Below are 26,455 nucleotides of genomic sequence, written 5' to 3' on the forward strand. Positions count from 1 at the left end.
GTTCTTACCTTCCTTACTGGTGAAATTGTAGCTGACCAGCAGATGGCGGTGCAAAACCACTGTAATTTTTATAAGAATTCATACTCTAGGTTTCCATAATTAAATATCCTTTATCTTGCTGTTCATTCTGAATTGCCTCCTCTCTGTACAAATATTTTTCAAACAAACCCATAAGACAGACAAGTCTTTAGAAATCTCTGTGATATTTCATCAATTTATTGTTCTGCTAATGTTTGTGCAAGGATAAGAATTACAAAAATCTACACAATAGATGATAATATACCCTGTTCCTATTATACAATGTTATATTTACAAGCATCCTTTAACAGTATGTGTATTTTCCTTTAATGTATGTACTTATTACACTTTTAAGATATATTGATCAATTTCATGGGACAGACAACAAATATCATCATCAGTAAACATGTTCAGCTAAACATCCATACAGCCTGCAGTGACTGTGCACAATCTAGTCAGGTCTAGATGTGTTCTTAGTACAGCTTCATCATAATGAGGACACAGAACGTATAAATGCAGCACAGTTCCCTGCAGTGTTCATAAGTCCATCAGTTAGATGAATTCTGTGTCTTCCAAGACTCAATTTCTCAAATATTACAATCTCAGTGGGTTTGAAAAAGTCTTTATCCACTGCTGATGAACTGACACAGAGATGCAGACAGCAGAGCTGGTGCACTGCTTCTGTTGGAGGGTATTGCCCTACATATTGACTATAAACTTGGCAGGTCGAAGGAGAACCGCAAGCCGAGGTGACAACACTGATTACAGACAACTAGTTGTATTTGTGCTTGAAACCAAATTATTTTTCTAACTTCTTACATGTCTTATATATAACAATATCTGCACAAAATCTCAATTTCCTTTAAAGCCACTATGCATAGAATGTTTGTACAAAGTACCAATAGCATATTTCAAAGAAACAGTTTCCATAACTTGAGGCTGTTGTCAATTATATGACTGGAATTTTCTTGGAGCCAGCCTCTTGTGGTCATTAGAAGAAGTGCAGCTTGATGCAAGTCCACACCAGTTTTATCCTTTAGCCATGTTGGCCATCTTCTAATACGGCGTGACACTTCTCTATGTCTCTGACACTTTAGAAATGGTGCCAAAGGAATTATAATAACGTGATTATATGGACAACCAGGACAGAGTGAATTTCTACATGATAGGAGGTGAAATATTCCCTCAAGTGTTCCATGATAATGGAGCAGGAAACCACTGAACAAACTCACAGCAGCATTGTTGTAATCTAATAACATTTCCATGAGATGTTTCATTGTCATACTTCAGTAAACAGAAATATATTCCAGTGCATCTCTTTATTCCAGCATAGCTATTTAGCATGGTAGCATTCTATAAAGTATACATTTGTATCCTGTTTCTGTGTAATATATCAGTACACCGTCTAGCTCCAACCAAGTGTGGCCAGACACCAGAAGAAGCTATCATTCTCTGTATAAGATCAGTGTTAAATATTTACCAAACAGACCTGGTGTCAATGTTTTGCAGAGGAGAGGAGGTGTAGGGGGTGTGATGATAATCACAATCAGTCAGTATCCACCGTGTTCTTCAGTTTCTTGACTGCTGATTACATGTTACTTTGTTTGTCTGAGGATGAAGAGGAGGTTGATGGAGATGGGGAGGGTGCTTTGGGAAAGCCCCTTTCAGTTGGGGTGATGCCTGGACTGCCCAGACCAGATGAACTGGAGCTGCTGGAGCGGTGTGGACCCTGGCCCTGTCCAATCACAGGAGCTGGTCGGACAGGTCTGACAGGTGGAGGCCTTAATGGTGCACTTGGCCTACGAGCAGACAGAGCAGGCTTAAAAGTAGTCATAGTCTCAGAGGAGGAGCTGCTGCTGCTGCGTCGCTGGACTGCATCTGGATCTCTGATCACCATGGTGTGCAGCGGGCTGGCAGAAATATCCTGGGCTCCGCTGGGGTGTTTGAGGGGCTCCAAAGTGTCAAGAACAACATCAGGAGCATGTTTGGCCACATTCTGCCTCTCCAGCTCACGCAACTCATGCAGTGCTGTATTCATTGTTTTCTCTATGTCCTGTTAATTAAGAGCAAAAAGAAAAATGTTTACTTTTGAAAATTTAAGTTTAAATAATACCCATTTTTTGAATACCCAACTGTGTGAATTACAGAGGAAACAAAATATTTGGGAACACGATCATGTCAATAGATTTGATGTATTTTGTCTGTTCACAGGCTGCCTCCTGATCTTGAGACTATATGCTAAATGCCTACTAATCAAATACGAACAGATGCAGAAAAAAATGTGAAAACCATAAGTGAAGCTGAACATCCAATGAGTTTATACATAATTATATTTTATTATTTGTTTTTGTATTCAGTGTCATAACACAATGGGATTTCAAAAACCTCAAACACGCTAGAATTAGAAAACAATTACGATATAACTCCTACATTTGTCCACAGTTTGTTCTGAATAACCCACTACCCCCAAAACAAATGACCATCAAAACTGAAGTAAAGCAACTCCATCCGTGCTTTTAACAACTACTCCCAGCACTCACCTCAGCAAGTGCCTCAGCCTCGTGAGCTTTGTGGTCTCCTAAACTGGCATGCCGAGTGGTGCTTGGTGATGACCGTTGAGAGTGGCTGTCAACAAACACCTTTCTATCGGGATGGTTGATGCAACCAGCGCTGCCAAATGTGGTGAGACGCCGCTTCTCCGGGCTGTCTGCATGGCCCCTGCTGAGTGCTATTTTGTGTGGGCTGCAGGGCCGGGGCATGACCCTGGGGGGCTGATCGGCCACCCTCGTGGGGCTGAGGCTGTCGGCACCGTTCCTGTGGCGTGGAACTGCGGCTCCATCTGATCGCACTCTCACCCTAAGAGAAGGTGATAAAATAGACTCAGACTTTGTAATTAGCACAAACTTCTTCACACATCGTCTCCCATAAAGTTGAAACTAGCCCCCACCTTCCTAGTACTGGTCCAAAGCGGTTCTCAGGTGTGTGTTCACATAGAGACTGATTCTCATTTCTAGATGAGGGGCGGTCATTGTGGTGCAGCCCACTGCTGGTCTCACTATCAGTCCTCTGAATGCTGTCAGAAAATGCATCATCCCTGACATGAAAACATAAAAGAGTGATTAGTCTTGGTAGATATCTTCTATCTAAAGGAAATGTTTGTGGAGCTTTTAAATTTTAAAGACTAAACTTCATTATTGGTACTCTTGAACACATAATGTTCCTAATAAGTACATGGATAAACAAAAACAACACAAAGGTTTCATCAGAAGGTGAGTGCATTTTTATTAGCAAAACAAAAAAATTGATTACACTTTAGATGCAACCAATGGTGCTACATAACAGACAACTGGTCCTATTATGCATATTTAATTCAGTTATTGTGATGGAAGTCTGGTTAGCAGGAAAGAAGTTGGAGAAGAAATTAAATCCATTTGGGGATTCACTGAAGTGATTTAATAATTACTGAACATGGCAGTCTTTAAAGTACTTTGGGAAAATTTTTATTTCTAAGAGATTTGTTTTGTTTCTGTTGCAACCAAATGAAGATGGAACAATGTACACAAGGGAGAGGAGTGTTATATTCACATTAATACAGGCAAATTTACAATTTCTGCATGACAATGTTTTTTTAAAACATCCCACAGCAAACAAAAAGGGGACAATGAAAATAAGAATTTCTGAGAAATTTAGGAAAAAAAAGAAACAGAGTAGCACTAGATTCTGGCTTCTAATCAGGAATTATACTTACATGTCCTGCACCACAATGTACTGATGTGGGATGAGCCCATCCACACCATTATGTCTGCCCTCCCACCAGTCCTCAGATGCTCGCAGATACAGCAGCAGAGAGGCTCCCTTCTTAAAGGACAGCTCCCTTGGACTTCGCCCCGCGTAGTCAAATTTAGCAATGGCCTCAATCTGCTCCAATTCTGCAACACAGAAGACATGCCAGAATCCAAAATCTCATTATTTTCACTGTCATTTCCAAACACCACAGCTGTGATCTTGACAGTGGACTGACTGTGTTTGGTGACTCACCTTCATCACTTGTGTTTGGCCCAGTACCGTTGTCTATCTCATCAAGAGCACCCGGCTCACTGTGGGGGCTTTCACTGAGTAAATAATTAGGAATGCAAAATTAAGAGGAGGACAGTGTTCCACCTTTAGCTTTTATTTTATGAAAAGACTCCTTATGGAGCCCAAAAATGGAAATTTAAATTAAATGAAAGAGCATTAACATTTCTGACTCTGTGTTGTTTTAGGTCACACCTGTGCAGATTTAGATGGTATCTAGATTCAAGATCACATGAAACTCATCTGCAGATCCAGACCACATTTGAAGGTGGTTGTAAATTTGTTCCTGGATAACACTGGTCACATGACTGTGACAACAGCAGTCTTTAAACATTTTTTACTGTCTGGTGTAGGACTATCCTTTTTAGCTTCTATCAAAAATATTTAGATGTTTCATGTTGTTCATCCATCAACTGGGATGGTTAAGAATCACACTTAGTTTTAAGCCCTCCTTAGATCCAAGCAGACAAATCAAAGAACAGTTCTTTAGCAAAATGTGACATCCTTACTTCAACATCATTGTAAATGGATCTAATTTAAATATGTGTGACACAGTTGTCTTGTCTATTGCCTTGTTAGAGCCTGCTTAATAATTTTATGAACTTTGCAGGATGTTCCTTGATTATGTTCATGATAACATCTAATTCAGTTTACAACGTAGGATAATGTTTCATATTAATTTTGTCCATCACAGCTTCCAAATATGATACATCTGTGCACGCTCTCTTCTGCAGGTGCATGTTCAGAACTGAGACTATAATATGTTGATTGATTTCCAAGTCACAGGCATGAGGATCGAGGAGGTCAGAAGGCACAAAATTAAGGAGTGAGAGGAGCCTAATGCTGCTTTAACACAAAGAACAAGAACCGGTGGAAATATGCCAAAATAAATATTCTGCTGGCACTTTGGTGGGAAGCTTGTTTACAGGCTAAGTTTCTCACACCACAGAGAACAAAATCACAAGTGTAGTTGAAACCTTTGTCATTACTATAGCAACCAGGGTAGGTATGTTGGTAATTCTGGTCACAGGAAGCTGATGTAATTTCTGGCAAATAACATAGTGGACAATCTGTTCGTACAGACTGATCTGAGAAAACAAATCTAATTTGCCAACAGTCTGAATGAAGCTGTAATCTTTCTGAATTGTTGCCATGAAGTGTTTGTTTTTTATACAAACTAGTAAAAAGCAAACTCTGTATAAATGTGGGTCTTCAAACTGGACCCCCCTTTTTGCTGCACTCTTTGCCTTGAAAAACAACTAATGAACAACTAACAAACAACTAATGAAAACTGATATATCATTCCTTCCACCTACCAGTATTCTTCCCCTCCTGCCATACACTTTTCATAAACAGGTCCCTCTAACTCGCGCTGGGTTGGGAAGATGACCTCATGGTGGATAATAATCATCTTAATGACCTCATTAACATGTGCTTGGCAGGCCACAGGATCTTGTTCATCTGGTATGGGCATAAGTGTAGGGCCAAAGCAGATAGCTAGGTTGTAGGGGTCCATCATGTTCTCGTCACTGTACTGGGAAAGACTTGGAGAGTATCATAAGTATCATAACATTAAAATGACACATTTTAATTATATATTTGTTTAATTGTGAGAAGACTTACTGATTAAGAAATGCAAACAGGTATCGCATGACGATGATAACGGGTCGCTGCAGAGTCACAATTATCTGCTGAAGATGATGAGCTCTTTCCGAACCAGAGTCAAGTTCTAAAAGTAAAAAAAATAAGATCAACAAAAAAGCATGTGGAACAATTACTAAGAATTATGCAAACTAAATATCTAAATATATTTTGGGCATTTTCCCATAATGTGACTCACTGGTTGTGGATATGAGATCTAGGAAACGCTCCTTAGGAAAGAGCGGATTTTCCAGCCCGCGGAAGTAAAGCTTAAGAACGCCTGCCACAGAGTTGATGTCATGATCAGTCTGATCATCCATCAGCGGGTCCTCTCCTGCAGATGGACCACCACTCATTACTCATTCATTGCACCCACTTTCATGTAACATGGCTCTGATGCAATGTCTGTGTGCATTTTAAATTACAGGATAATGCAGTTATGTTTTCTCATTTATTATTACTTCAGGATGCTGATCTCATGTTTTATGCAGTAAGTGGTTGTCATATGCATTTCATGCGACACAGGCTCTCGATTTGCACTTTAGAGTCCTGCGAGAGCAGCTTTGGCTGTTTAGGTGAGCAAAACACAATTTAAAATCAATCAAGGGAAGATGTCGAAGTAACCTGGGACTAACCTCTTTCAAATGCATTCTTAATATCATTGACTTCGACCTGAGATCCTGGAACCCGAAATATACCTTGCTGCTGAAGACCTGTGGAAAGATAAACCCACTGAAGTAAAATGAGAAGAAAAAAATTTGAATGTTAATGACAAATCTTGTTGAAATTACAACAGCTGCTGTTCTGCTGAATGTCTCTGCTCTCATGGTTTTTACAAACGGTTGTAAATAGTGACATACTAGATTTAACTGAGCATAAGGAAAGACTTAAAAGTAGGAAGCTTTACACACACAAACAAAGAAGAAAACCACTTTAAAAATGATTATACAGTAATAAAATATACACAAAGTGAATGTGGGTAGTTTTTTCATCACAGGTAAATTTGGTAAGATAAATGAGAGCATTAATGAACTGAAAATGCTGCCCATTAGAAGATTTCATGATTAATCAAAGACAGTTTTAAATGACAACATTATCTTGTAGTTCTTTGAATTGAATTTACTTGTTAAAGAATTTATGTATTAAGCTTGTCTGTGTATGTTAATGTGGCATATTTTTTCACATTTTGTCTATTAAGTAAAGCACACTGAATGAAATTGTAATATTATCAATCTTATGGCTCTAAAGAAAGTCATCTAATGCAAATACTCATCAGTTATTAGGGGCATTTTTTTTTGTTGAGTACTTTCTTGGTATTTATATAAAACTGTATAGTCAAAGCAGATGCATAGTCAAGACAGGAAACCCTTATCCATCCATCTATTAACCATAGAAGTCAAAACGTACCGTACAAATTGATGTACCGGATGCAGCTCTCAACCACCACTGGTATTGGCTGCCCTGAATCCTACAGACAGAATCATATTATAATGATCTTAAGCATATGAAATGAAGATAACAGAAGATAAACAGCCATGCCAGCAAGATGTTATTACCAGAAGCTAATGCAGAAACTCCCCAAAATAAATTATTCAGGATTGAGGGGACACTGTTAGTCATTTACTAAAATGCCTAATGTTAAGTGAAAAGAACAAACTCATGCTATGTCTGTGCCACCATACAATACATTGTTATTACTACCGTATTTTATATTTTCATAGGACTGCAAACATGGAGGCACAGAAATGTTAGTATACTGAACACAATGTGATGAAAAGCCCTACTATAAGACGGAGTACCTGACTCCTGGCACGGACATTTCTTCTTCCCCTGGGCAGAGAGCAGTAAGGCACGTAGACAGAGGAACAGAGGCAACAACAACCACAACAGGTTAGTGAGAGAGACAGATCTTACAGCGACAAAGAGAGCGAGAGAGAGAGAGATAGCAAGAGAGTGAGAGAGAGAGAGAGAGAGAGAGAGAGACAGAAAGAGAGAGAGAGAATATAGCCAAAGCATCATTGCCTACTGGGCTGTGATGATCAGCCCCTTAGGCCATGAAGACACGGCCTTAGGGGCTGAGGGCTGAGGGAGGGTAGTATCCCAGAACATGGAAGAGTGGGGAATAAATATTGAGTAAATTTTCAGCTAAGAAGCTGCTTATGAAAAAAATTTATACTATTTAAATTAATAAACTAATAGTTTAATTAGAAACTTCCTTTATATTATTTTGTCAATTAAACAGATAAAAAAGAAAAAAAGGTCCATTAAATCAGCTTTTTACCAAACTGGGTGTCCCGAGCCCCATGGGGGTCCTAGGATAATTTCAGTAAGTTACCAGATCAACAAAAAAAGAAAAAAAAAAAGTATTTTATTAGGGCTGTCACAATGAACATTAATGCAAAAAGATTCGTCTGTGAAATTATCATGTTAATTTATTAACACATTACTGTATAAACAACAACAATTACTGTATTACTCATGCCATATTAAAAAACTGAATTTGGCATTATTTGGCCAAAGAAGCTGATTTTGGGCACATAAGTACTTTGTTACAGAGGTAAAAGGAATCCACCAAAAACCACTTTATCACCGTTTTTACCTCCTTCAAGGCTTACATTTAGATGTTTTTATCACTGAGTGTCCAGAAATAAAGTTATTACAGGTGCTAATTTAAAAATCCAAATTTGGTTCTATCTCGGGAGAGAAGCTGCTTTTCGGGACACGTGTGCTTTGTCATAGCCGTTTACATAATCCACCAAAAACCACTTTATTCTCCTTATTTATTAAGATTCTGAAAGTTTTCAAGCCTAACGTTTAGAGGACGGGTACATTAATTTACTGCAATTTACTGTGTTACCATTAATATAGACAGTATGTTGTCACATTTGAAACCCTCATTCTTTATTGCTATAAAAAAATAATAGCAAAAATATGTCAGTCAATTGGCTTAATAACCAAAGACTTCAGTTCAGTTCTAGTTTTGAAGAATAACTTGCTCGCTGCTACTGAGGAATTGTGGCCGCGTTTTTCTTTTTTTTGTTTTTTTTCAGAAGCTGGGGGCTCACAATAAGACAATAAGAACCTTGAAGCAGCTTTCTTAAAGCTAATTAATATCCTTAACACATTTAAACAAATTCAAGCACCCTATCCCTCCTAAGATGTAACACTTTGAAGAAAAGGCATTGAGCAAGAGGAAAGGGCATGAGGGAAAACGTTTGGGTAAAAGAGTGATCACAGGCAAAAAAAAGGACCCCCAAGGACTGCTAGCGAGACAGCTGAGCTCATAGAGACAAAAGGCACAGATGGGCTAATACCTGAATGAAGGCCTCCATATTGCCGTTAAACAGCCTACGGTTAAAAATGGAGCGAGGTGCAGACTCCTGCATTCTCTGGGGTTTAGGGGGGAGAGTGGGGGGCCTGGGGAGATGGTGGGATTGTAGGGTTGAAACATGGAATATATAAATAACACTGTAGGAATAACTATATGAGCAAACATGATATTTCTATTTAGTTTTTTCTCAGTCTTTGCCACAGCATATTTACCCTCCAAACAACTTAATACTTCAGTTTAAGTAACAGCTGACAATTTGGGAAAACAGTAAATAACAATTAGTCTTTTTGCAGATTCTTTCTTCCAATTTCAGGAAACCCTTTATAAATTCAAACCTTTGCACTAAATTCTTTCTCTTTTTTTGTCTTCTCTCAAGTATGTGCTGCTAGTTGTACAATCATTCCATCCCAGATGAACATGGTGCAAATAAATCACTAATAGCTTGCTATTATCATGACTTTTCATATCAATGACAAGTATTACTACGTCTAAAACTGTAACTTTAAACATCTCAATGGGCACCCTCTAAACATTCTTGTGTTTCATATTACTACTCTGCATTTGTAAAAAGTCATAGTCATGAGTGTTATTATTTTTCCTCATTTAACATTTATGAAAAACACATAACTGGCCCTAAGCAGCATAAATCTACAGTTGGTTCACACCATGTTAATGATAGATTGAAGATGTATAACAAATGTGTAGGAGTTCAATAATAAAAGCCAAATCAAACTTTGTTTTCTATTATTCATGAGTTAGCTTTGTCAGTAATTGTTCATTTTAGTCCCACTCAATTGTTTATAGCATAAAATATTATCAAGTTTATTGGTGTTTTGTTTCTTAGTTTATTATATTATTGCTACTTTAAAGAAAAAAAGAACCTTTTTGGACCTGGCTCCATAGTTACATTTAATTTAATTTAATAGAAAAATAAATCTATTCCCAAACTGTAGTCTCATTTAACCCAGAACCACTGGAAGGATTTTACACATTATTTACCCTTTTATCAGTGGGCATCTTACCGTGATGTTCCATATTCGGCCCTCTCCCCTAAAAAAAAAAAAAAAAACAACAGAAAAGAAAAGAAAGTGTAAATTAGAATAAGGTGGTTTACAGTCACAGAAGTTGCTGGTCTTGGTTGAGTGCTGGCTGACTATACAAGGCTGGCAGATGGAGACGGAAAGGGGTGTTATGAGAAAAAGGGGCAGCTATTCAGCCAAACTGAATGGGGTAAGCACCATAGCTGCATCTGACTCACCGCCAGGCAGCGGTCATTCAGCGGTCGCCCTAGAAACAGCACAAGAGCCCCAGAAGGGGACAGCTTGTCTGCTCTTTCTCTCTGTCTGCAAAGTGGAAAATGTAACCAGGGGCAACAAGAGAGGGAGGCTGAGGGACATGATTTGTGCAATGGGATGATTTCATGATATATGCAGCACATTAGTACAAACACAACCTAACGTACACTAACAAATTAGCTCACTTTGATCAGTCAATTACAAATATTTGTTTGAAAAGCAGCTTTCACTGAAATTCTTATTTATATCAAATAATTCCAAACACTGAATTTAAATGATGAAATAACATACTACTGATCTTTCTTCCATCTTTCCAGTATTTGGGGAGGAGTGATCAAAGTATGGCAATCTCTGTTTAAGTTGTAACAACTTTAGTATAAGCAATGACTGTACATGAACGGACTGAACCACACTTGTTTGATAAAGCCATCACTGGCTTGGTATTTTTGGAGTTAGAAGTGACCATATTTAAATATATATTAGCACAAGGATGGAGATGAAGAGTGAAATAAAATATATTAAAATATGTGTAGACTCACTATTTCAAGTGAAAGTTTACTTTTTTTTTTCTTTTTTGAATGGGAATCATTTGAAGCCAAAGATATTTTCATGCCAACCCTGTGCAACTATCGGAAAAAGTTGCCTCCCTCGTCAACTTCACATCCCAGACGTGGCAGCTTCATGCAGTATTTAACATAAAAATCTTTATGCTTATGTCTAACAATGGAATTTTGAAAACAAAGTGTTTTATTTGACAACAATTAAGCCTTTAATCAGCTTGACTGCATTACGAAAAAATATCTTGAGTTATTGTGTCTGACTAAAATCAGACTTTTTAAATTCATTTAAACATCTTAGTCTGACTGCAGTCGTACTAAACTGAATTTCTCAAAATAGGACAGATGTTGGTAATGTGGTTAGGAGCTGAATTTCTCCTGCATGTATACATTTGATAGAGCTCAAATTAGCAAGGAAAAAAAAATCCAAGCCAAGGCACTCTGCACATGTTCCTAAGTTCTTGCCCTGGGCTTTGAAACATTAAGATACGTCAGCGCAGAAGAACCTGATAAAAACTGAATAACAAAAAAAAAAAAAAAAAAGGTAGACAGGACTTGGGAAATGTATGTACAGAGATGTACAACTCTTAAATTCAATGCTTACAGTATTGATGCATTGTCAGCTAGCCCCTGTCTGTTTGTACATCCTTTTTATTTCTGATGTAGGTCAAATGGAGAAAACCCAACAGTAACAGGCTGAAAAGAGGTTTATTGTCACCTACTGTAGCTGAATCTGACCTGCTTCAGTCAGTAAAACAAATCCCCCTCCTCTTACTGTATACTAAGACAATTAGATGACAAAGCACCTATAACTATAGCTCTCTGCATGTAAGTGCAACAGGGTGTTCTCATTAGTTTAAGGTCAATGTGCAACAAATAATTAAGTGTTTAAGTAAATGACTTATCATGAATGATATTGTTTGGCCATTTTAAACACTCAGATTTATTTTTACATGATCTTATCACATGGGTGACAATTTCTAAGTCCTATAATTTGCAGACGCATGATGCTAAACTGAAAACATAGCATTTCTATTTGTTGGGAACAGACTTGGTATAAATGCTATGTCTAAATAGCATCCATATGCTTCAGTTACAGGCAGGATAGTATTTATCCACTTCATGCTGACCTTTCCTCTCAACAAATACACAACACGAAAATGCTTTAATAAGTCTCACCTTCTCCAAGTGTCTGCTTCAGAAGGTCATGCTTAGCCTGCAATTTAACTATGAGATTGCTGCCGTTCAAGTACTCCTTATATTTCTGCAGATAAAACAGATGAAAAGACAAGAATACTATCACTTGTTCATTTTTTTCCTAATTCTGTGTACATGTGCACCATGCTGCTGTGCTTTGCACTTCAATTTGTCTGAGAACTCACAGTGAAGTAAAAGCCTTCCGTTTCTTGATGATTGGCTCGCCTCTTAGCAATGTTCGCCTTACTCATATAGGAGTCAGAGGAAGCCGACTTCACTGACTCTGTGGATTGGCTATGCTGGAAGGCCTCTGAAACATCAAAGTCCTCCACAGTGAGCATGTCCTGAAGAGTTTGCATGGTGGCATCAAGGGTTTTCCTCACCTGAAATACACGCAATACAAACATGTTTTAACATTTTAGAATACAAATACGATATCCTTGCTAGACAATAAATGAACTGTTACATGTTAAACAGTGTTTGAACTAAATGTACAGACTTTCAAAATGTCATAAACAAGCTTTTGTTTAAGCAAGGTAGCATAGTCTCAGACTATAAATGCTGCAGGATATTTGCACAACAGTTTGTCACATCACAAGCAGCTGAGTAATTGCAAGTCCTAGCATGATGCAATGTGACATGAAAGATTAACCACAGTTCTTCTATGTGAAGCACACAGGAAAAGAGTGTGCATTTCCATATTCATGGCATGTATACACACCATAGTGACCTTTAAACAAGTCTATGTGAGTCACAGTGACCTTGTTGACTCCATGTTGGGGGTAGCAGAAGAACAGATGAGAGACAGCCCACAAATCAGTGTTAGATTAAGAAATGAATTTACTGTAAAAGGTGTGACAGTCCTAAGCTCTGGTTGATGTATGTTTGCTAGCCTGAAATATGGGTGGCTAACTCAAGCTTAGAATATAATTATGCAGTTCAACATTTTGTGAAATATATTTTTTTTTCTGGAGAGCAAAAAGAAGAATACACTACTTCAGTATCTGTACTGAAGCCACCAAGAAACAACTGGTTAGCCCAGCTCACCCGGATGTAAAACAAGGCACTCCAAAAATGAAGAAACTGACTAAATATTTCTTTGTTGTTTAACCTGTACAACTTGTAGACCTACACAAACAAGATGTTAGGCATTTAAATTTAGCATGAAATAATAATGCTTTTTCCAACACTCGAGCTTTGGTTATAATGTTTAAGAGCAGCTGATATTTCTAAAGTAATTTTCTGTTCTGCAGCATATTTTGACAGAATTCATGGTTTGATTAATATGACAGTCATTTCCCTAGAAAAGTATTTTGCAATAATTAACATACAGGAAAACCCCTTTTTTTAACCTTATCAACTCACAGCATCTTGTTATCTATCACCCAACAGTACAAGTTCCTGTTTCACTAACATTCATGATTTAAGCAACTGGAAAATTTTGTTTTTCTGTTTTTCTTTTACAAATTGTAAATACCATCAACATCATTATGACACATACATAGTTAAATAATGTCACATTTTCCAACAGTTGCCACACAAAACTGCATGTTATTACTTAGTTCTGAATTTTAATCTATTCCACTGATTAAAAGCAGAAAAAACCTCCTTTGGTAAAACGGGGAAACATGCTAAGCTACATATAATGAGCTAGGTTAGATCACCTACCAGATGATTGTACTACAATAGAAATCTAAAAATGTGTAACTTCTGTAAAAATGAATACGTTTTTAAAATTGTATCTTCATCCTTACATGTCAACAGTTCGGATGCTTGCCAGGAAACCTGAAAGGAGAGGTCTCTTCCAAAATTACAATCCAACAAAGAGGCAGCAGGTGTCGCTGGTTTCATGAGTATGGAAATAGTCTGAATATAATGCTTTGGCAGTACCCAGATCTCAATAGTAAACACCCAAAGAAGGTTTTAGATCAGAACATCAGACAACCTTTTCCATCACCATCAGCATCACAGAAAACATATTTTGTAAAAGGGTTGTTTCAAGCTTTTCTGTTTAATCTTTTAACTTATAACCATCTTTACAAGTAAGCATATCTAACCCTATGTCTTTTGTTCTGTACAGCACACCTACAGTAAGCTTGCTTTATTTTAAAATGACCTGCTGACACAGTCTCCAGATTTGTGTGCACAGAATGGCTCACCTCTTCATTTTCTATCTTCAGTGTGGAGAGGCGAGACTGCAGTTGGTGGTAGCGCATCAACAGCTCTGTCTGGACAGGCTGTTGTGCACTCACCTGACACACCTGGGATAAAAATATAGAACATGATCTTCATGAGAATGATTTAACACAGACCACAGCCAATATAACAAGAACCAAGACCTAGAAATGAACTATTCTTAGATTCCTCTCAGAGGGCTCACCTCATCCCCCATGTGTGGCTGATAGTCAAAGCGTGCTGGAGGACAGAAGATGTGGCTATGTGTGTCCATAAACTTCAGCTTGTCTCCCCTGATGTCCATGGCATCTACTGCTCCCTCCAGTAAGTCCAAACCCTCATGGCGAGAGGTTTCCAGACTATATTCAGCAGATAGGTATGTTCTCATAGTGCGAGCCAGGCTTGCATGGTACCCTAAATCACAACACTGAGCACAAGTAGCAATTTGAAATCATTAAAAAATCCTGTACTAACACTCCAGGACAACATGTAAGCGCTTGGTCAGTATTAGTAGTTTTAGCACTGACTGGAGTATACTTACATCTATCAAGTCTGAGACATCCTGGATGTAATATTTGGCCACCAGGGCATTGGTAGCTGCCAGATTGAGAAGATAGTCGTTTCGGGCCTTTGTGCATTTCAGCTTGTTTTCAGAGTACTTGGCTTGTCTCTAGGGAAGGAAGAGCAAGACAGAGTCCCATCAGTGCAGGATGTACAATGGCTGCCTAATGTACTCAAAGGAAACGTTACTGCATTACATTGATTTTATCTCACATAATGAGTCAATGTATGTATTAACAATGTTGTGCAATGCAGGGATTAAGTGTCTCTGAAAACATTTCTAACATTATTTATGCACACAGGAAATAGTGAAAAAAAAAAGTTTCATTACAAATACATTTACAAAACATTTGCAAAAGATATTTAGCCTCTAAAGAGTAACATGCACATTTGAATCACATGCATGCCTGTCAGCCAAAACAGACCTTTTCCTTTAATTTCTCCATCTTCTTTACAGAACTTCGTCGCTGTGGACGTTCATCATGACCATATCGCAGCAGGCCTGCACTGTCATTAACCTTGCCAATGTGCTTCTCTTCCTGTTTCTCTGCCTCCTTCAGTTTGCTTTCAGAACTGAGACTCTCAGTATGGTACATGTGGTACGTCTTCATCACCTGGAAGAACAGACAGCAAATGTAAGACTAGCAAGAGTTGCTTTGATGGATGGGATGAACTTTGATAACTACAACAGAGGACTCTTGGATATTTTAAAATACAATGTGCCTCTACCATCCTAACATAGATCACATCATAGGCAAGAGTGATACTAATATCTTCATCTATTTTATAATCAGCAGAATATTAAAAGTGTTTTTGTTTTTTGGCAACAGGTCAAAATGACTAAGAAGAAAAAAGTTTCATAGAATTCTAAGAAGTCTTTAATTCACATGGGTAAAGGTCATAGAAAATATCATATGGCTGTTATCTTAAGATCCTGCTGCATTAAGGCAGCACACAGTGGAATCAACAAATGCAAATTAAAGCACCAAGACAATATTTATAGACAAGATACAGAATCACTGCAACCTTGTTGATTAAGATGATGAAAAGAGGAAAACCTGGTCTGAAAATCTTTCTCATCATTTTGGCTAAAAAGAAGAGAGACTCTCAGGCTTTGTTATTAATTCAGTTAACTGGAAAGTTGGTGTTTGTGATGGTCTGGGAGTGAATTCATGCAAAATGACAACTTTCCCTTTTGTGAAGGTAATATTGTTACTCAAAGATACAAACAGGACTCCTTTATTTCAGCACCATTATACTACAGTACATTTTGCATGTACTTAAAAGTATGCTCCTGATGCTAAACCGGCCTCACTGCAACACTCATCGATATTGTTTGGTACTTAATGAAATGAAAACTTTCATGGTTGAGTTAAAATCCTATACAAAAAAAAAAAATAAATAAATAAAAAAAAAATAGAATGAGATAACATCTCTCTTTGAAATTTGGTGTTTGGAGCCGTGTATCATAAGCAGTGTATAAGAAGAAGTAAAGCAACACAGTGGTGAATTAGACCCTGATCCATATATATATATATATATATATATATATATATATATATCTATATATATATATATATATATATATATATATATATATATATATATATAGAGGTCAATAATAAGGCCAATTATCAGAATACTGATGTGCATGTACACAAACCAACGTTAGAACAGAGACATTTTTATTTTTATTTTTTTCTTTGTGTGTGTGCCTATTTTGAGATTGCAACACATTAAAAAAAATAATAACTATTATTAAATTTAAATTTGAGTTCAAGTGATTTTTTTAAAGAAGGAATTTTTAACACTAGGCAACATTAAAAATGCTTTCTTGATCACAAATTCTTGATAATCAGGTTTAACCAGCTTTTTTTTTTTTTTTTTTTCTGAGCTCTGAAAACCATTTCTATGCATTTTTCCAACCTAAGCACTTTGTGAAACTAGTGAATGGTACAGTCATCTTCAAATATGTATAATTTCTGTAAATATATTGCACAGTAATTAAATCAAAGGCTATGACAAGACAAAGTGTAATAGATATGAATTCATGTGACCCAAGGATATTTATGTTCATCTCACATGAAAACATTAGGGAGTGTAGCTTACTCATCAAGCTCGTGGGATCATCATATTTCCATGCATATTTCTAAACTTAGCTGGCAATGATGTGCTGGGTGTGTCGGTCTGATGTGTCAACATTCTTCTACATGTATGCTAACTTACCAAAACAATGTACATTTCTACAATGTTGATATCAGCAGGACCATGTGTCAATATTTAACAAATAACCCCTAAATCAACAGTACAATTATACAACAGCTGCTGTTCCATCACTACTTCTCAAGTTCTGGTTTCCTAGCAACCGTGACTGAAATGGATGAGCAAAGGACAGTGAGATCGATCAGCAGGGAAGGAAGGAGGTAACAAAGTGACAGCGAGCAAGTGTTTCAGCAGCGTATGAAACAAGAAATGAGTCTGTTTCCACAAGAAAATCAACAGCAGATCAATGACCAAAAATCAGCAGCCCCAAAAACGAGTTTAATTCTTTCATAGCTGATGAAATAATCAAATTATACATGCTGTATATATTAAGCTATAAAACTTTCTCTTTTCCAAAATTAGTGAGACTTCTGCTATTCCTCTTGCAGTGTGTGGGAGCTGCAGACAGGTATTTAATAATGCATGAATCAGAGAGGGCAAAAAAATCAATACAAGTACCGGGGTGATGCGACTTGTGCCATGTAGTGTTGCATGTAAGAATATTTCTCACATCGTTTAAGCCATGCCAATGTTTCTGCTTCTATTTATTTTTGTTGCACACGCTTTATTTCGAACATCATTTAATAATGAAAGTAAGGGCAACAATCCTGTAGTTATCGTGTCAATGATACTTAATAATGCTTTATTTTTCTTTTTAATACATCTGCAAATAAAGAGTTCTTCTCTTCTTTCCTTCATTAAACCACTTTTATTTACAGCAAATGAGCCATAACCTGAATTTTTATTTTCCCCATTGACGCATTTACGCAATAATGATACAGGAATTAACCAAAAGCCGGGGTTGATGTTACAGCCATTTAAACCCATGAATTGTAGTTATGATGAGGACACTTAGTTACACAGCCTGTTTCTTTTCCTGCTTAGAGATATTTGTACTGTTACCCTTAGTTACCTCAGGTCTACTCAGCCTTAAGAGGCTTTTAAGTGGATTAAAACAATATGTCAACTTGCTACAGGATAATGACATTGCTAACCAATGAGACCCAGAAGAAAGTACTCCTGCATGTTTGTTGTCTGTGTCCAGCATACAACAGAAGATATCACTTCAAGTTTTTGCAGTGAAACAAAAAAGCAAGAAGACTAAACACAAATGTTTTCTATCCACACCATCAAACAGACCTTTCTGCGTGTTTATTGTCATGTATATTGAGGCCCTTACACAAGGCATGTCACAAGAACTACAACTATTACCATACCACACACAAGCAGACGTGTCTGAGGACATGCAACATTAGCTCAAACCGTAACTGCAGCTCATGTTTGGCTGTGAGCACCTCTGCAGCACAGACTGCTGAGTCTGCTTGAAGCACAGCTAGGAGCAAGAACACTCTCTCCTTCAAATGATGCAGAAATTCACATCAGGAGGGAGAATGTAAATTTTCTCCTTTCACGACCTCAGCAGAAGGAAGAAATGACGTGTCAAAAGACTGGTCTGTCGATAAGGCATATCTGCTGTGTGCAGTGTCATGCCAGCTGCTTCACAGGTTAGATAGAGGTTGTGGGTTTGAAAAAAAAAAAAGGGACTGGATTTCAGTTTGACATCACACAGAGAGCTAACACTGGCCAAAGCATGTAGAATGGCACAACAAAACACATGCAGAAAAAAATTAAGTTAGAAATTATGTTAAGTTTCAGTTACTTACTGTGTAGAGCTCATTAGTGACTTTCACTAACTCTTCATGCATCTGCACCCCAATGTCTTTACTCTGTGAAAGAGGGAGAAAACAGGTGACAATAACACCATGTTTAATGAAGACATGTATTCAAACATTGAGGACTGAAACTGGGATTTTTAACAGCATTGCTTCCCCACATGAGAAAACCTTGAAAACTATGTGCCAGTTTTTTGTTGTTTTTTCTTTATGGATGTCAGCAGGCACTGAAATGCTGTCATTATGCTGAAGCTGAGAGGATCTAATACAATACCCAAAGAGAACCGGCAGACAAAAATAGAACAGTGCAGTCATTGCAGAACATTTCCCATGGCATAGAGTCCCAGCTTCAGCTTAGTTACAGGGAAAAAGAGCCTATGATGAATTGGACATGTCCCACAACAAGGCTTTTAGCTCAAAGGGGAAATAATTTCAGTGCCAGTGGAGGGCGACTCTAGAAATCAAGTTGAGTGAATATAGAGTGATGCTTCGCCCACTCTGGTTTTTTTTTTTTTTTTTTTTTTTTTTAACCACTTGGGGACAACGTGTCAAAACAGCTACCTTGCAGTTTCACATTTGACAAGAGTAAAACTTCAGCACATTCAGTAACTTTAAAGTTTGTTGCCAGAAGTGATTCATTCCCCTCACCACATGTGTAATTCATTAACATCAAGAATGCACTGCAGCTGAACCGGTATGAAAGAGCATTACTGGATTATAGTTTTGGAGAACTCTGTCATATGTTGAGCAAACTTTTTGCAGAAGGAGATGTTCAGCAGTCATTAGTCCTTTTCTTTAGCTGGTTGCAAGCCACTAAACTCCCTTAAGCCTCCCTTTGCTATAGCTGGATGTTGCTTGTCAGATATCAGACAGAAATGTAGACTTGTTATACTCAATTCATGAAGTAGAAAGATTCTCAGGTTGTGAATGAAGCTATCAGCCAATTCTGATATAAAACCATCTAAGTAGTTTATTTGCAATGATTTAGGAGGATAAGAAGAGTTATTAAGGCTCCAACCATGTCTTAGCTGTAGACATTTCTCTAACATTTCTCTAAGTTGTACAAATTCAAACAAGTCTAAGAAGCTGATTAATCAAGAACAGTAAACATGGTGAATAATAATATAGTTAAAGATGGAACACATGACAATAAATGTATACTCCTGACATTTCAAACCTGACAATTTACCACATTTTTTACATAACATGGAGTCTGTGGTTGATATCTGATGCTGACTTCTGTTATCAGGTCATTTCTTTCAGCTGCTCTTTACTCAGAGTTGCACATATTCTTTTCTGCTCTCACCTTGATTACTATGACACATTATACTTGGGTATCAAGCAAGGTTTCTGGTAGAAATCACTGCTGCTAGAGTCATTAATGGGGAAAAAAGAGGCCTGATCACATCACTCTTGTGCTAGATTTCTTTCATCAGCTGTGTGTTAGACTTTTAGAAACTTAAATGGCTTTGGCTTGAAATACATCTCAGCCTTTCTGACCCGGTGTGTTCTGTTCGACTACAGAGACCTGCCGGTTTATCCCAGGTTGCTGACTGTCACAAGGGAATATGAGGATTTCATTGAAGGCCAACACTATGTGGCTCTCTCCTTAATGAACCCAGACATACTAAGCCACTTTCAAGACCCTTTTTAAAACTTTTCTCTTTGTGACAGCCTTTGGAAAAACCTTTGTTAAGAAAAGTGCTTGATTACTGTTGGGATTATTATTACTATAAATAATATTTTTTACTGTTAATATAGCACAAAGTTCCCAGCTTTGGCATACCAGTCATGTGATTTGAGCTGACAAGTTGTGTGACTGTGTGTGTGTGTCTGTGTGTGAGCATCAGTCATCCATTTAAATTCTGACCTTTTTGAAAAGTCTGATGACATCCTCACCCACGTGTGCCAGACGGACAATGACGTTGTTGTTGTAGATGTCGCTGAGAGTAGCATGGTCTCTGCTTTCTCGTCGGGTTTGGTCCAAGACCAAATACCAGCAATTCACAGTGGAAAGAAGATTTTGGTCTTTTCTGAAATGATGAGGGAGAGTTGTTGTTAGCATTTCACCTTCAAGCAATACTTAGAAGTTTTAGAAAACTACATCAAAACAGCAAAATCTCATGAATCATTGAGCTCTGATCAAAGTCATTGGTTCCTGAGCATTAGTAGTTATAATGTTTGTGTACTTAAACATCAAGCAGGATGAAAATCTTCTTTCTGCACATATCTTTCATTTTGTTATTTAGTACCAGCTGTGGGGCTTTACATATTAGTAATCAAGGGGTCAGCGCACATGTGGTGGGGAATCAGCAAAACAGGAGGCAGCTCTGCATACACACTCCCTTAGACACACATACATGAAAGGCATGCTGGCTGCCTCTTTGCTCAAGGGAGCATGTGAGTTTAATTATCCCCACACCAAAGAGTTTGTTTGTCTTCTTGTATTTTTTCTATCTTAGGAGGACATTGTGACTGCACAGAATAATGTTGAATCATTGCACTTCTTAATCCAAGCCCTGCTTAAGAGATGTGAGTAAAACACCTTTTATTTGCATTTTTGTTAACATGGAATTTGTGGCTAATCTGGTTTAGATGAGATTTGGTAAGTGTTTGTGATACAACTGAACTAGCGAAGTATATAGAGAATACATAGGACACAAATGAATGCATCGTGGTTGCAGCAGATTTTGATGCAAGCCATCGTTCGCCACAACGACCAAACATCCTGATGGGCTTCGGTTTAGGATCACTGAGAGCAGCCATAGTTGTTACAGTAAAGACTTCAGTAACAAGAACTTCCTGGCACAGTAGAAGTTGCATTTAAGTACAATGTTAGCTGCAGCACCTGCAAGCCACTAAACTTAGACTACGGATAAACAATAAAAAAACACAGTAATAATAAAAGATAAGTTTCTTCTACAAAGCAACTGCACAAATGTCTCTATTAAATGTCAACTGTCTATTAGTGTGGATCTTTCTAGGGGTCAGAGCACATGGGGCACAGAATCAGCTCTGCATGCACACCTACTGACACACTACTTGACACTGACTGATATAAACACATATTTAACAGTTCTTTAGGTGGTTCTACAAACTCCTTTTCTATTTAAACGGAGTTTATTTTACAAAGACATTTATAACTGCTTATTGCTATAACCTGGTCAAGTAATCCATTTTCATTTACATTACATTTCCTTCATCAGCTGAGACCTCATGCATCTGGTTCAAATGTTGTCTGTACAGCGACTTCCAACAATCTCAATTAAAAAACTATTTCTTTTTTGCTGTTTTAGTCGTGCATTTGGTCTGATGATAAATGGATCCACAGCAGCATCTTATCTTCTAGTGTGAAGCAGAATTAAGTTATTTTTTACTCTGATCTAAGTTTTGAAGATCATACCATGATCTTAACGTTTTTTTCCCCATCAACAGCCTTCATCAAACTCAGTCTAACTTTCAGTTAATGCTGGTATCTGCACTGTAATAAAAAAATAGAAGTGACATCAGTCTCAATGTAGTGCCCTCAGTGCATTACCAGGGATTAGTGTCAAAATCTGATCAGATTTAATCATTCGTTGTAAGGGCAACTTCCTTTGATATAACCAGGAACTAAAACTAAATTCAATGAATTGATGTATGAACTCCCATCTTTTACACTTGACTTTGTTCTAGGAAGGAAAGCCATTTTTAATTTTTTTTTGTTTGTTTTTATTTCTGACAACTGGCATCTTATTTAGTTAAATGCCCTGTAATTTTTACTTTGTCTGATTAAATTATGTCGGCAACAAATGGCACAAACTTGGAATCTTTAAATTTGCAGCTTTGCACTTCGTGAAAGAGTTGAGCCTGGAAACTCAGAGTGTTGGATATCAACATCTTTTTTTTTGCTTTTCCTTTCATCCTTTAACTCTTTGAAAAACAAAACAAGAAGAACAAGCAATCCCCAAAGGCACTCCTTTCAAGCTGAGCAGGTGTTACATCCTGGACATGCCATCAGCCTGATTGGAAATGTTTGGCTGATGGTTGCTCTGGATGAGACTTCAGTACACAAACAAGATGACATTGATATGTTTTTTGGAGGTTGACAGTAGGAGGTTTTACACTTGACATCCCACATAAAGTACAGCAATCTTTGGTTCACAACACAGTTTCTGCATCAGAAGACTGCAACACTCAGCGGAGCCAGGCTTAACTGACAATTCAACTCACACAGTGCATCTTTTAACTAATTATTGTGTTTTAAGAGAGACAGGCTGCTGAGATCTGTCGTATCACCATTTTTTATGCATTTATTCTGTAAGAGGTTATGAAAATGTCCCCCAAGCATGCCAGCCTCTTCTACATTACAAGTTAAAATCTGACAGGATCACTAACATGAAAAAGAGAGGTTGCTTTGTTTTGTTTTGTTTTTAAAGGAAGAAACAGAGTAGAGAGCCAATGCTGACACTGCAATGGAGAAGACCATGCAGTGTTATTAATGATACAGATTATTCTCTCCAGTCTTGTCTACAAGTATTAATGTAGCTTTTGACAGACAGCTATAATGATGACCATTTAATGTGACAGAGGAATGTGGGACAGCAGGGTGTGGGGAGAAGCAATCTAATGCTAAGTTTCTGCAGGAGTCTCCCTTTGAGGAAATGCTCCATTTATCAAAATCCCAGAGATGGGAGTTCATGATGCTATGATTAGGCTTCATGTCCAGCTGACCAGAGAGACTAAGAGAGAGGGAATGAGCTTTTCTGAATAAATCAGTTTGTTATTCTGTACCGATAACGCCAGGTCACATGGATGAGTGTACATCTGCTTATCAATCAATAATCAACCGTAGTACTCATATAAAAATGTGATATCCTACAAAATCCAAAAATGATTATGTGCATCAGGGTTTGTTTGACTAATTCAAATGAACCCCTTGACATGCTTTGTTTTTTAGAAGTTTTATCTGTTTTTTTTCTTCATTCCATAAACTAAATGATAAAGCATCAGTATTAAAGTTTATTTGGGTCTAATCATTAGTTTTTCAGTCTATGCATTGTATATGTGTATGCACTGTGAATTGTATCCACTTAAAAAAAGGAACCTAAAGAAATTAACTCTGACTAAATCATGGATTTTTAAAAGTCTTTATTGATCCATTTTCAAGCTAAAGAGCAAACTTTAATGCTCTATGTTTGACATGATTATGCTCATGAATTTTGACCGTTCATGTATGGTCAGTGATTTTTAACAAACACATGGGCTGCAACTACAATTATAACATAATCTAACAGTCAGAATGTGCCGCAGGCCTGTCTACGCATTTAAGAAGCAGTCCTGCAAAATGTTGCAGGGTATGTTTGTTTCATGACTACTTATCTCCCGTTTACACAAAAAAGAAAATAATTAAAGTCATACCCGAGTAAAATATCCTGAAAAGAACGTGTCATCGTATTCCTTAATGAAGCTCAGCTTATTTTCTTTTTGTGTACATAAGGAAAATATGAGTGTTCGGATAGCAGTTGTGAAGTTGTCTGAGAATGGAAATGAAATGACAGCCAAAGCGAAAAGAGGAGGGGGGTGGATAAAGAGTCTGACCTAGTTGGGAGAAACACAGAAGCCTGAGGCCACAAGCTTCCTTGGCCCTGGCTTCATTTCAGGTCATTTCTTCTGCTTTTATCCCTCCTCCCTTTTTCTTTTGCTTTTTATCCCCCCTTGGTTTTTGTCTGTGTCTGCAGTGCCAGTGATCAGTCTGGCATTTCTAACAATTGTTTGTCAATCAGACACATTTTACACAGACGTTCCACTGCTTATCAGATACTACTGATACTCACTTGAAGTGCTGGTGCTCTCTGGAGGTGCGGATCTTGGCGGAGTAACGCTCGGCCAGTTTATCCAGACCTCTGGAATACTCAAGCTGGAGCTCGGCCTTCCGGCGGAAGAACTCCTGTAGGTCCTGCAGCAGCTGCAGTCTGGACTCGGACTGTTGCTCCAGACAGCGGAACTGCTCCACCAGCTGGTTTCGGATCTCTGTATATCAAAGAGGGAGGCCACCGTCACAATAAATAGAGCCAAACAGGGGGAGCGGGCTTACATGCTGGGCCTCACCTCAGTGGGCCGCTGTCAGCAGTTAACCCACAAACTTGCAGCAGCAGACGGAGCAAAGCATGTAAATGCAAACATTTAAGAACACACTTAAACCAACACACGCCCCAATAAAAGAACAAAGTCATCATGAGTGGAAGAAATCTAGATGTCGAAGTGCATTTGTCTGCTGTGTATGTGTGCGTACTGTGGTAGGGAGGGAGACTGGGGGTGTCTGCATGCTGGGGTGGCACACGTGCATACAGTATGAGATGCATGTCTGATGATCGCAACAGACAGCACGGAAAATACAAAATAGGTCAGCTTCTCAAAATGCATTGTGCTGAGGAGTTTGACTTGAATAAACAAATTGCAAGCATTCGATTACAAGAATACAGTAGTCTGTCTGAGGTTTAGAAACTCACTGCTCCATTTCATCGTCTAAGAAAGAAGAAAAATTCTGTATTGTCCAAACATTTTAAATTACAGTAATAAAATTACATTTTACATTTATTTCAAAAAGAGATCAAAAAGATATACTTATTGAGAATTTAAATAAGGTATAAATATTGTATGGGGTCACATGGATGCAAACCAAACTTTACCAGGATAAATTTCTAACAGACATTCAGTCTTTGTTTTTCTACTCATAAATCTTACTTTACAAAATTTACAAAATGACCATGACGAATACAAATCATATGTCATCCTTACTATATTTACACCAGGTCTGCTGAATGTAAATCCATATATCAAGTCAGACCCTAAGGCTCAGTGCTACTGTACACTTGTAATTCCACTGTACAGCAAAAGTAAATAAAAACCTTAAAATAATCAATGCAGTAAAGATAAACCACTCAAATGTTATATACTGTAGCTATATTTGCTTAGTTTTTAATTGCAGTTTGTATAAAACTGTTTTGGAACACAGAAGTTTGCAGTTACAACATTCTGATATCATTTTATGACAGCTTCATTTTCCAGAAATGCAAAAGCCAATAATTTTCTACACAAACTTCAACATTATGACAGAGGATTGGCTCCAAGGGACGGATCAGTCGGGCAATGTGGGGGCTACAGGGGTGGCTGTAGCTCAGGTGGAAGACGGAAGGTTGGAGGATCGATTCCAGGATTCCCCTGACTACATGTCAAAGTGTCCTTGGGCAAGACACTTAACCCCACGTTGCCTCCATGATGTGCCTATTGGGGCATGAGTGTGTGTGAATGAGTGAATTTGATAGGTAGTGTAAAGCGCCTTGAGAGGTCAAGCTGACTCGAAAAGTGCTATATAAGTACAAAACCATTTACAATAGTTTTAGTTTGCTTAATATCCTAAAGTATCAGTGAACTCACATCCATGCTCTCTGTAGACAAGAACCAACTCATCAACATTTAGATGGCTAAAGATTCCACCATGACAGACTCTTAAAACTATGCATATGATTTAAGTGTGCTAAAAAGCACTCTGTGTAAATGTATCAATGGAAATGATTGCCTTGTAGAAGAAAAGCTTCTTTATTGATTTTTAAATGCTGTTTTTGTGAATAAAATAAAGGATTTCAGAAAGCCTCCCCCCAATGTCTGAGTGAAAATGTGAATGAGTGA

General features: G+C 37.8%; 1 protein-coding gene across 4 annotated transcripts in view; it reads right to left on the minus strand.

Moving 5' to 3' along the window:
• Positions 1-200: 200 nt before the first annotated feature.
• The window catches only part of LOC121636860 (SLIT-ROBO Rho GTPase-activating protein 3-like), a 32,150-nt gene continuing 5,895 nt past the window's right edge, over positions 201-26,455 (minus strand). Inside the window, exons 2-22 of one of the 4 annotated variants that reach the window (XM_041980695.1) lie at positions 24,601-24,796; positions 20,655-20,817; positions 18,776-18,838; positions 15,275-15,463; positions 14,830-14,958; positions 14,494-14,715; positions 14,273-14,374; positions 12,299-12,496; positions 12,096-12,180; positions 10,087-10,114; positions 7,533-7,563; positions 7,141-7,201; positions 6,369-6,446; positions 5,933-6,067; positions 5,716-5,821; positions 5,409-5,636; positions 4,057-4,130; positions 3,767-3,947; positions 2,966-3,112; positions 2,559-2,874; positions 201-2,071 (exon numbers count right to left, since the gene is read on the minus strand). In XM_041980695.1, the coding sequence (XP_041836629.1) occupies positions 1,607-2,071; positions 2,559-2,874; positions 2,966-3,112; positions 3,767-3,947; positions 4,057-4,130; positions 5,409-5,636; positions 5,716-5,821; positions 5,933-6,067; positions 6,369-6,446; positions 7,141-7,201; positions 7,533-7,563; positions 10,087-10,114; positions 12,096-12,180; positions 12,299-12,496; positions 14,273-14,374; positions 14,494-14,715; positions 14,830-14,958; positions 15,275-15,463; positions 18,776-18,838; positions 20,655-20,817; positions 24,601-24,796 (3,197 nt within the window). In that variant the 3' untranslated portion in view covers positions 201-1,606. Of the gene's footprint in view, positions 2,072-2,558; positions 2,875-2,965; positions 3,113-3,766; positions 3,948-4,056; positions 4,131-5,408; positions 5,637-5,715; positions 5,822-5,932; positions 6,068-6,367; positions 6,447-7,140; positions 7,564-9,047; positions 9,151-10,086; positions 10,115-12,095; positions 12,181-12,298; positions 12,497-14,272; positions 14,375-14,493; positions 14,716-14,829; positions 14,959-15,274; positions 15,464-18,775; positions 18,839-20,654; positions 20,818-24,600; positions 24,797-26,455 lie in introns of those variants that run through there. The other 3 variants (XM_041980694.1, XR_006009778.1, XR_006009777.1) reach the window with 3 other exon arrangements.

The sequence above is a fragment of the Melanotaenia boesemani genome, chromosome 3, assembly GCF_017639745.1.
Source record: "Melanotaenia boesemani isolate fMelBoe1 chromosome 3, fMelBoe1.pri, whole genome shotgun sequence".
Classification (NCBI taxonomy): Eukaryota; Metazoa; Chordata; class Actinopteri; order Atheriniformes; family Melanotaeniidae; genus Melanotaenia; species Melanotaenia boesemani.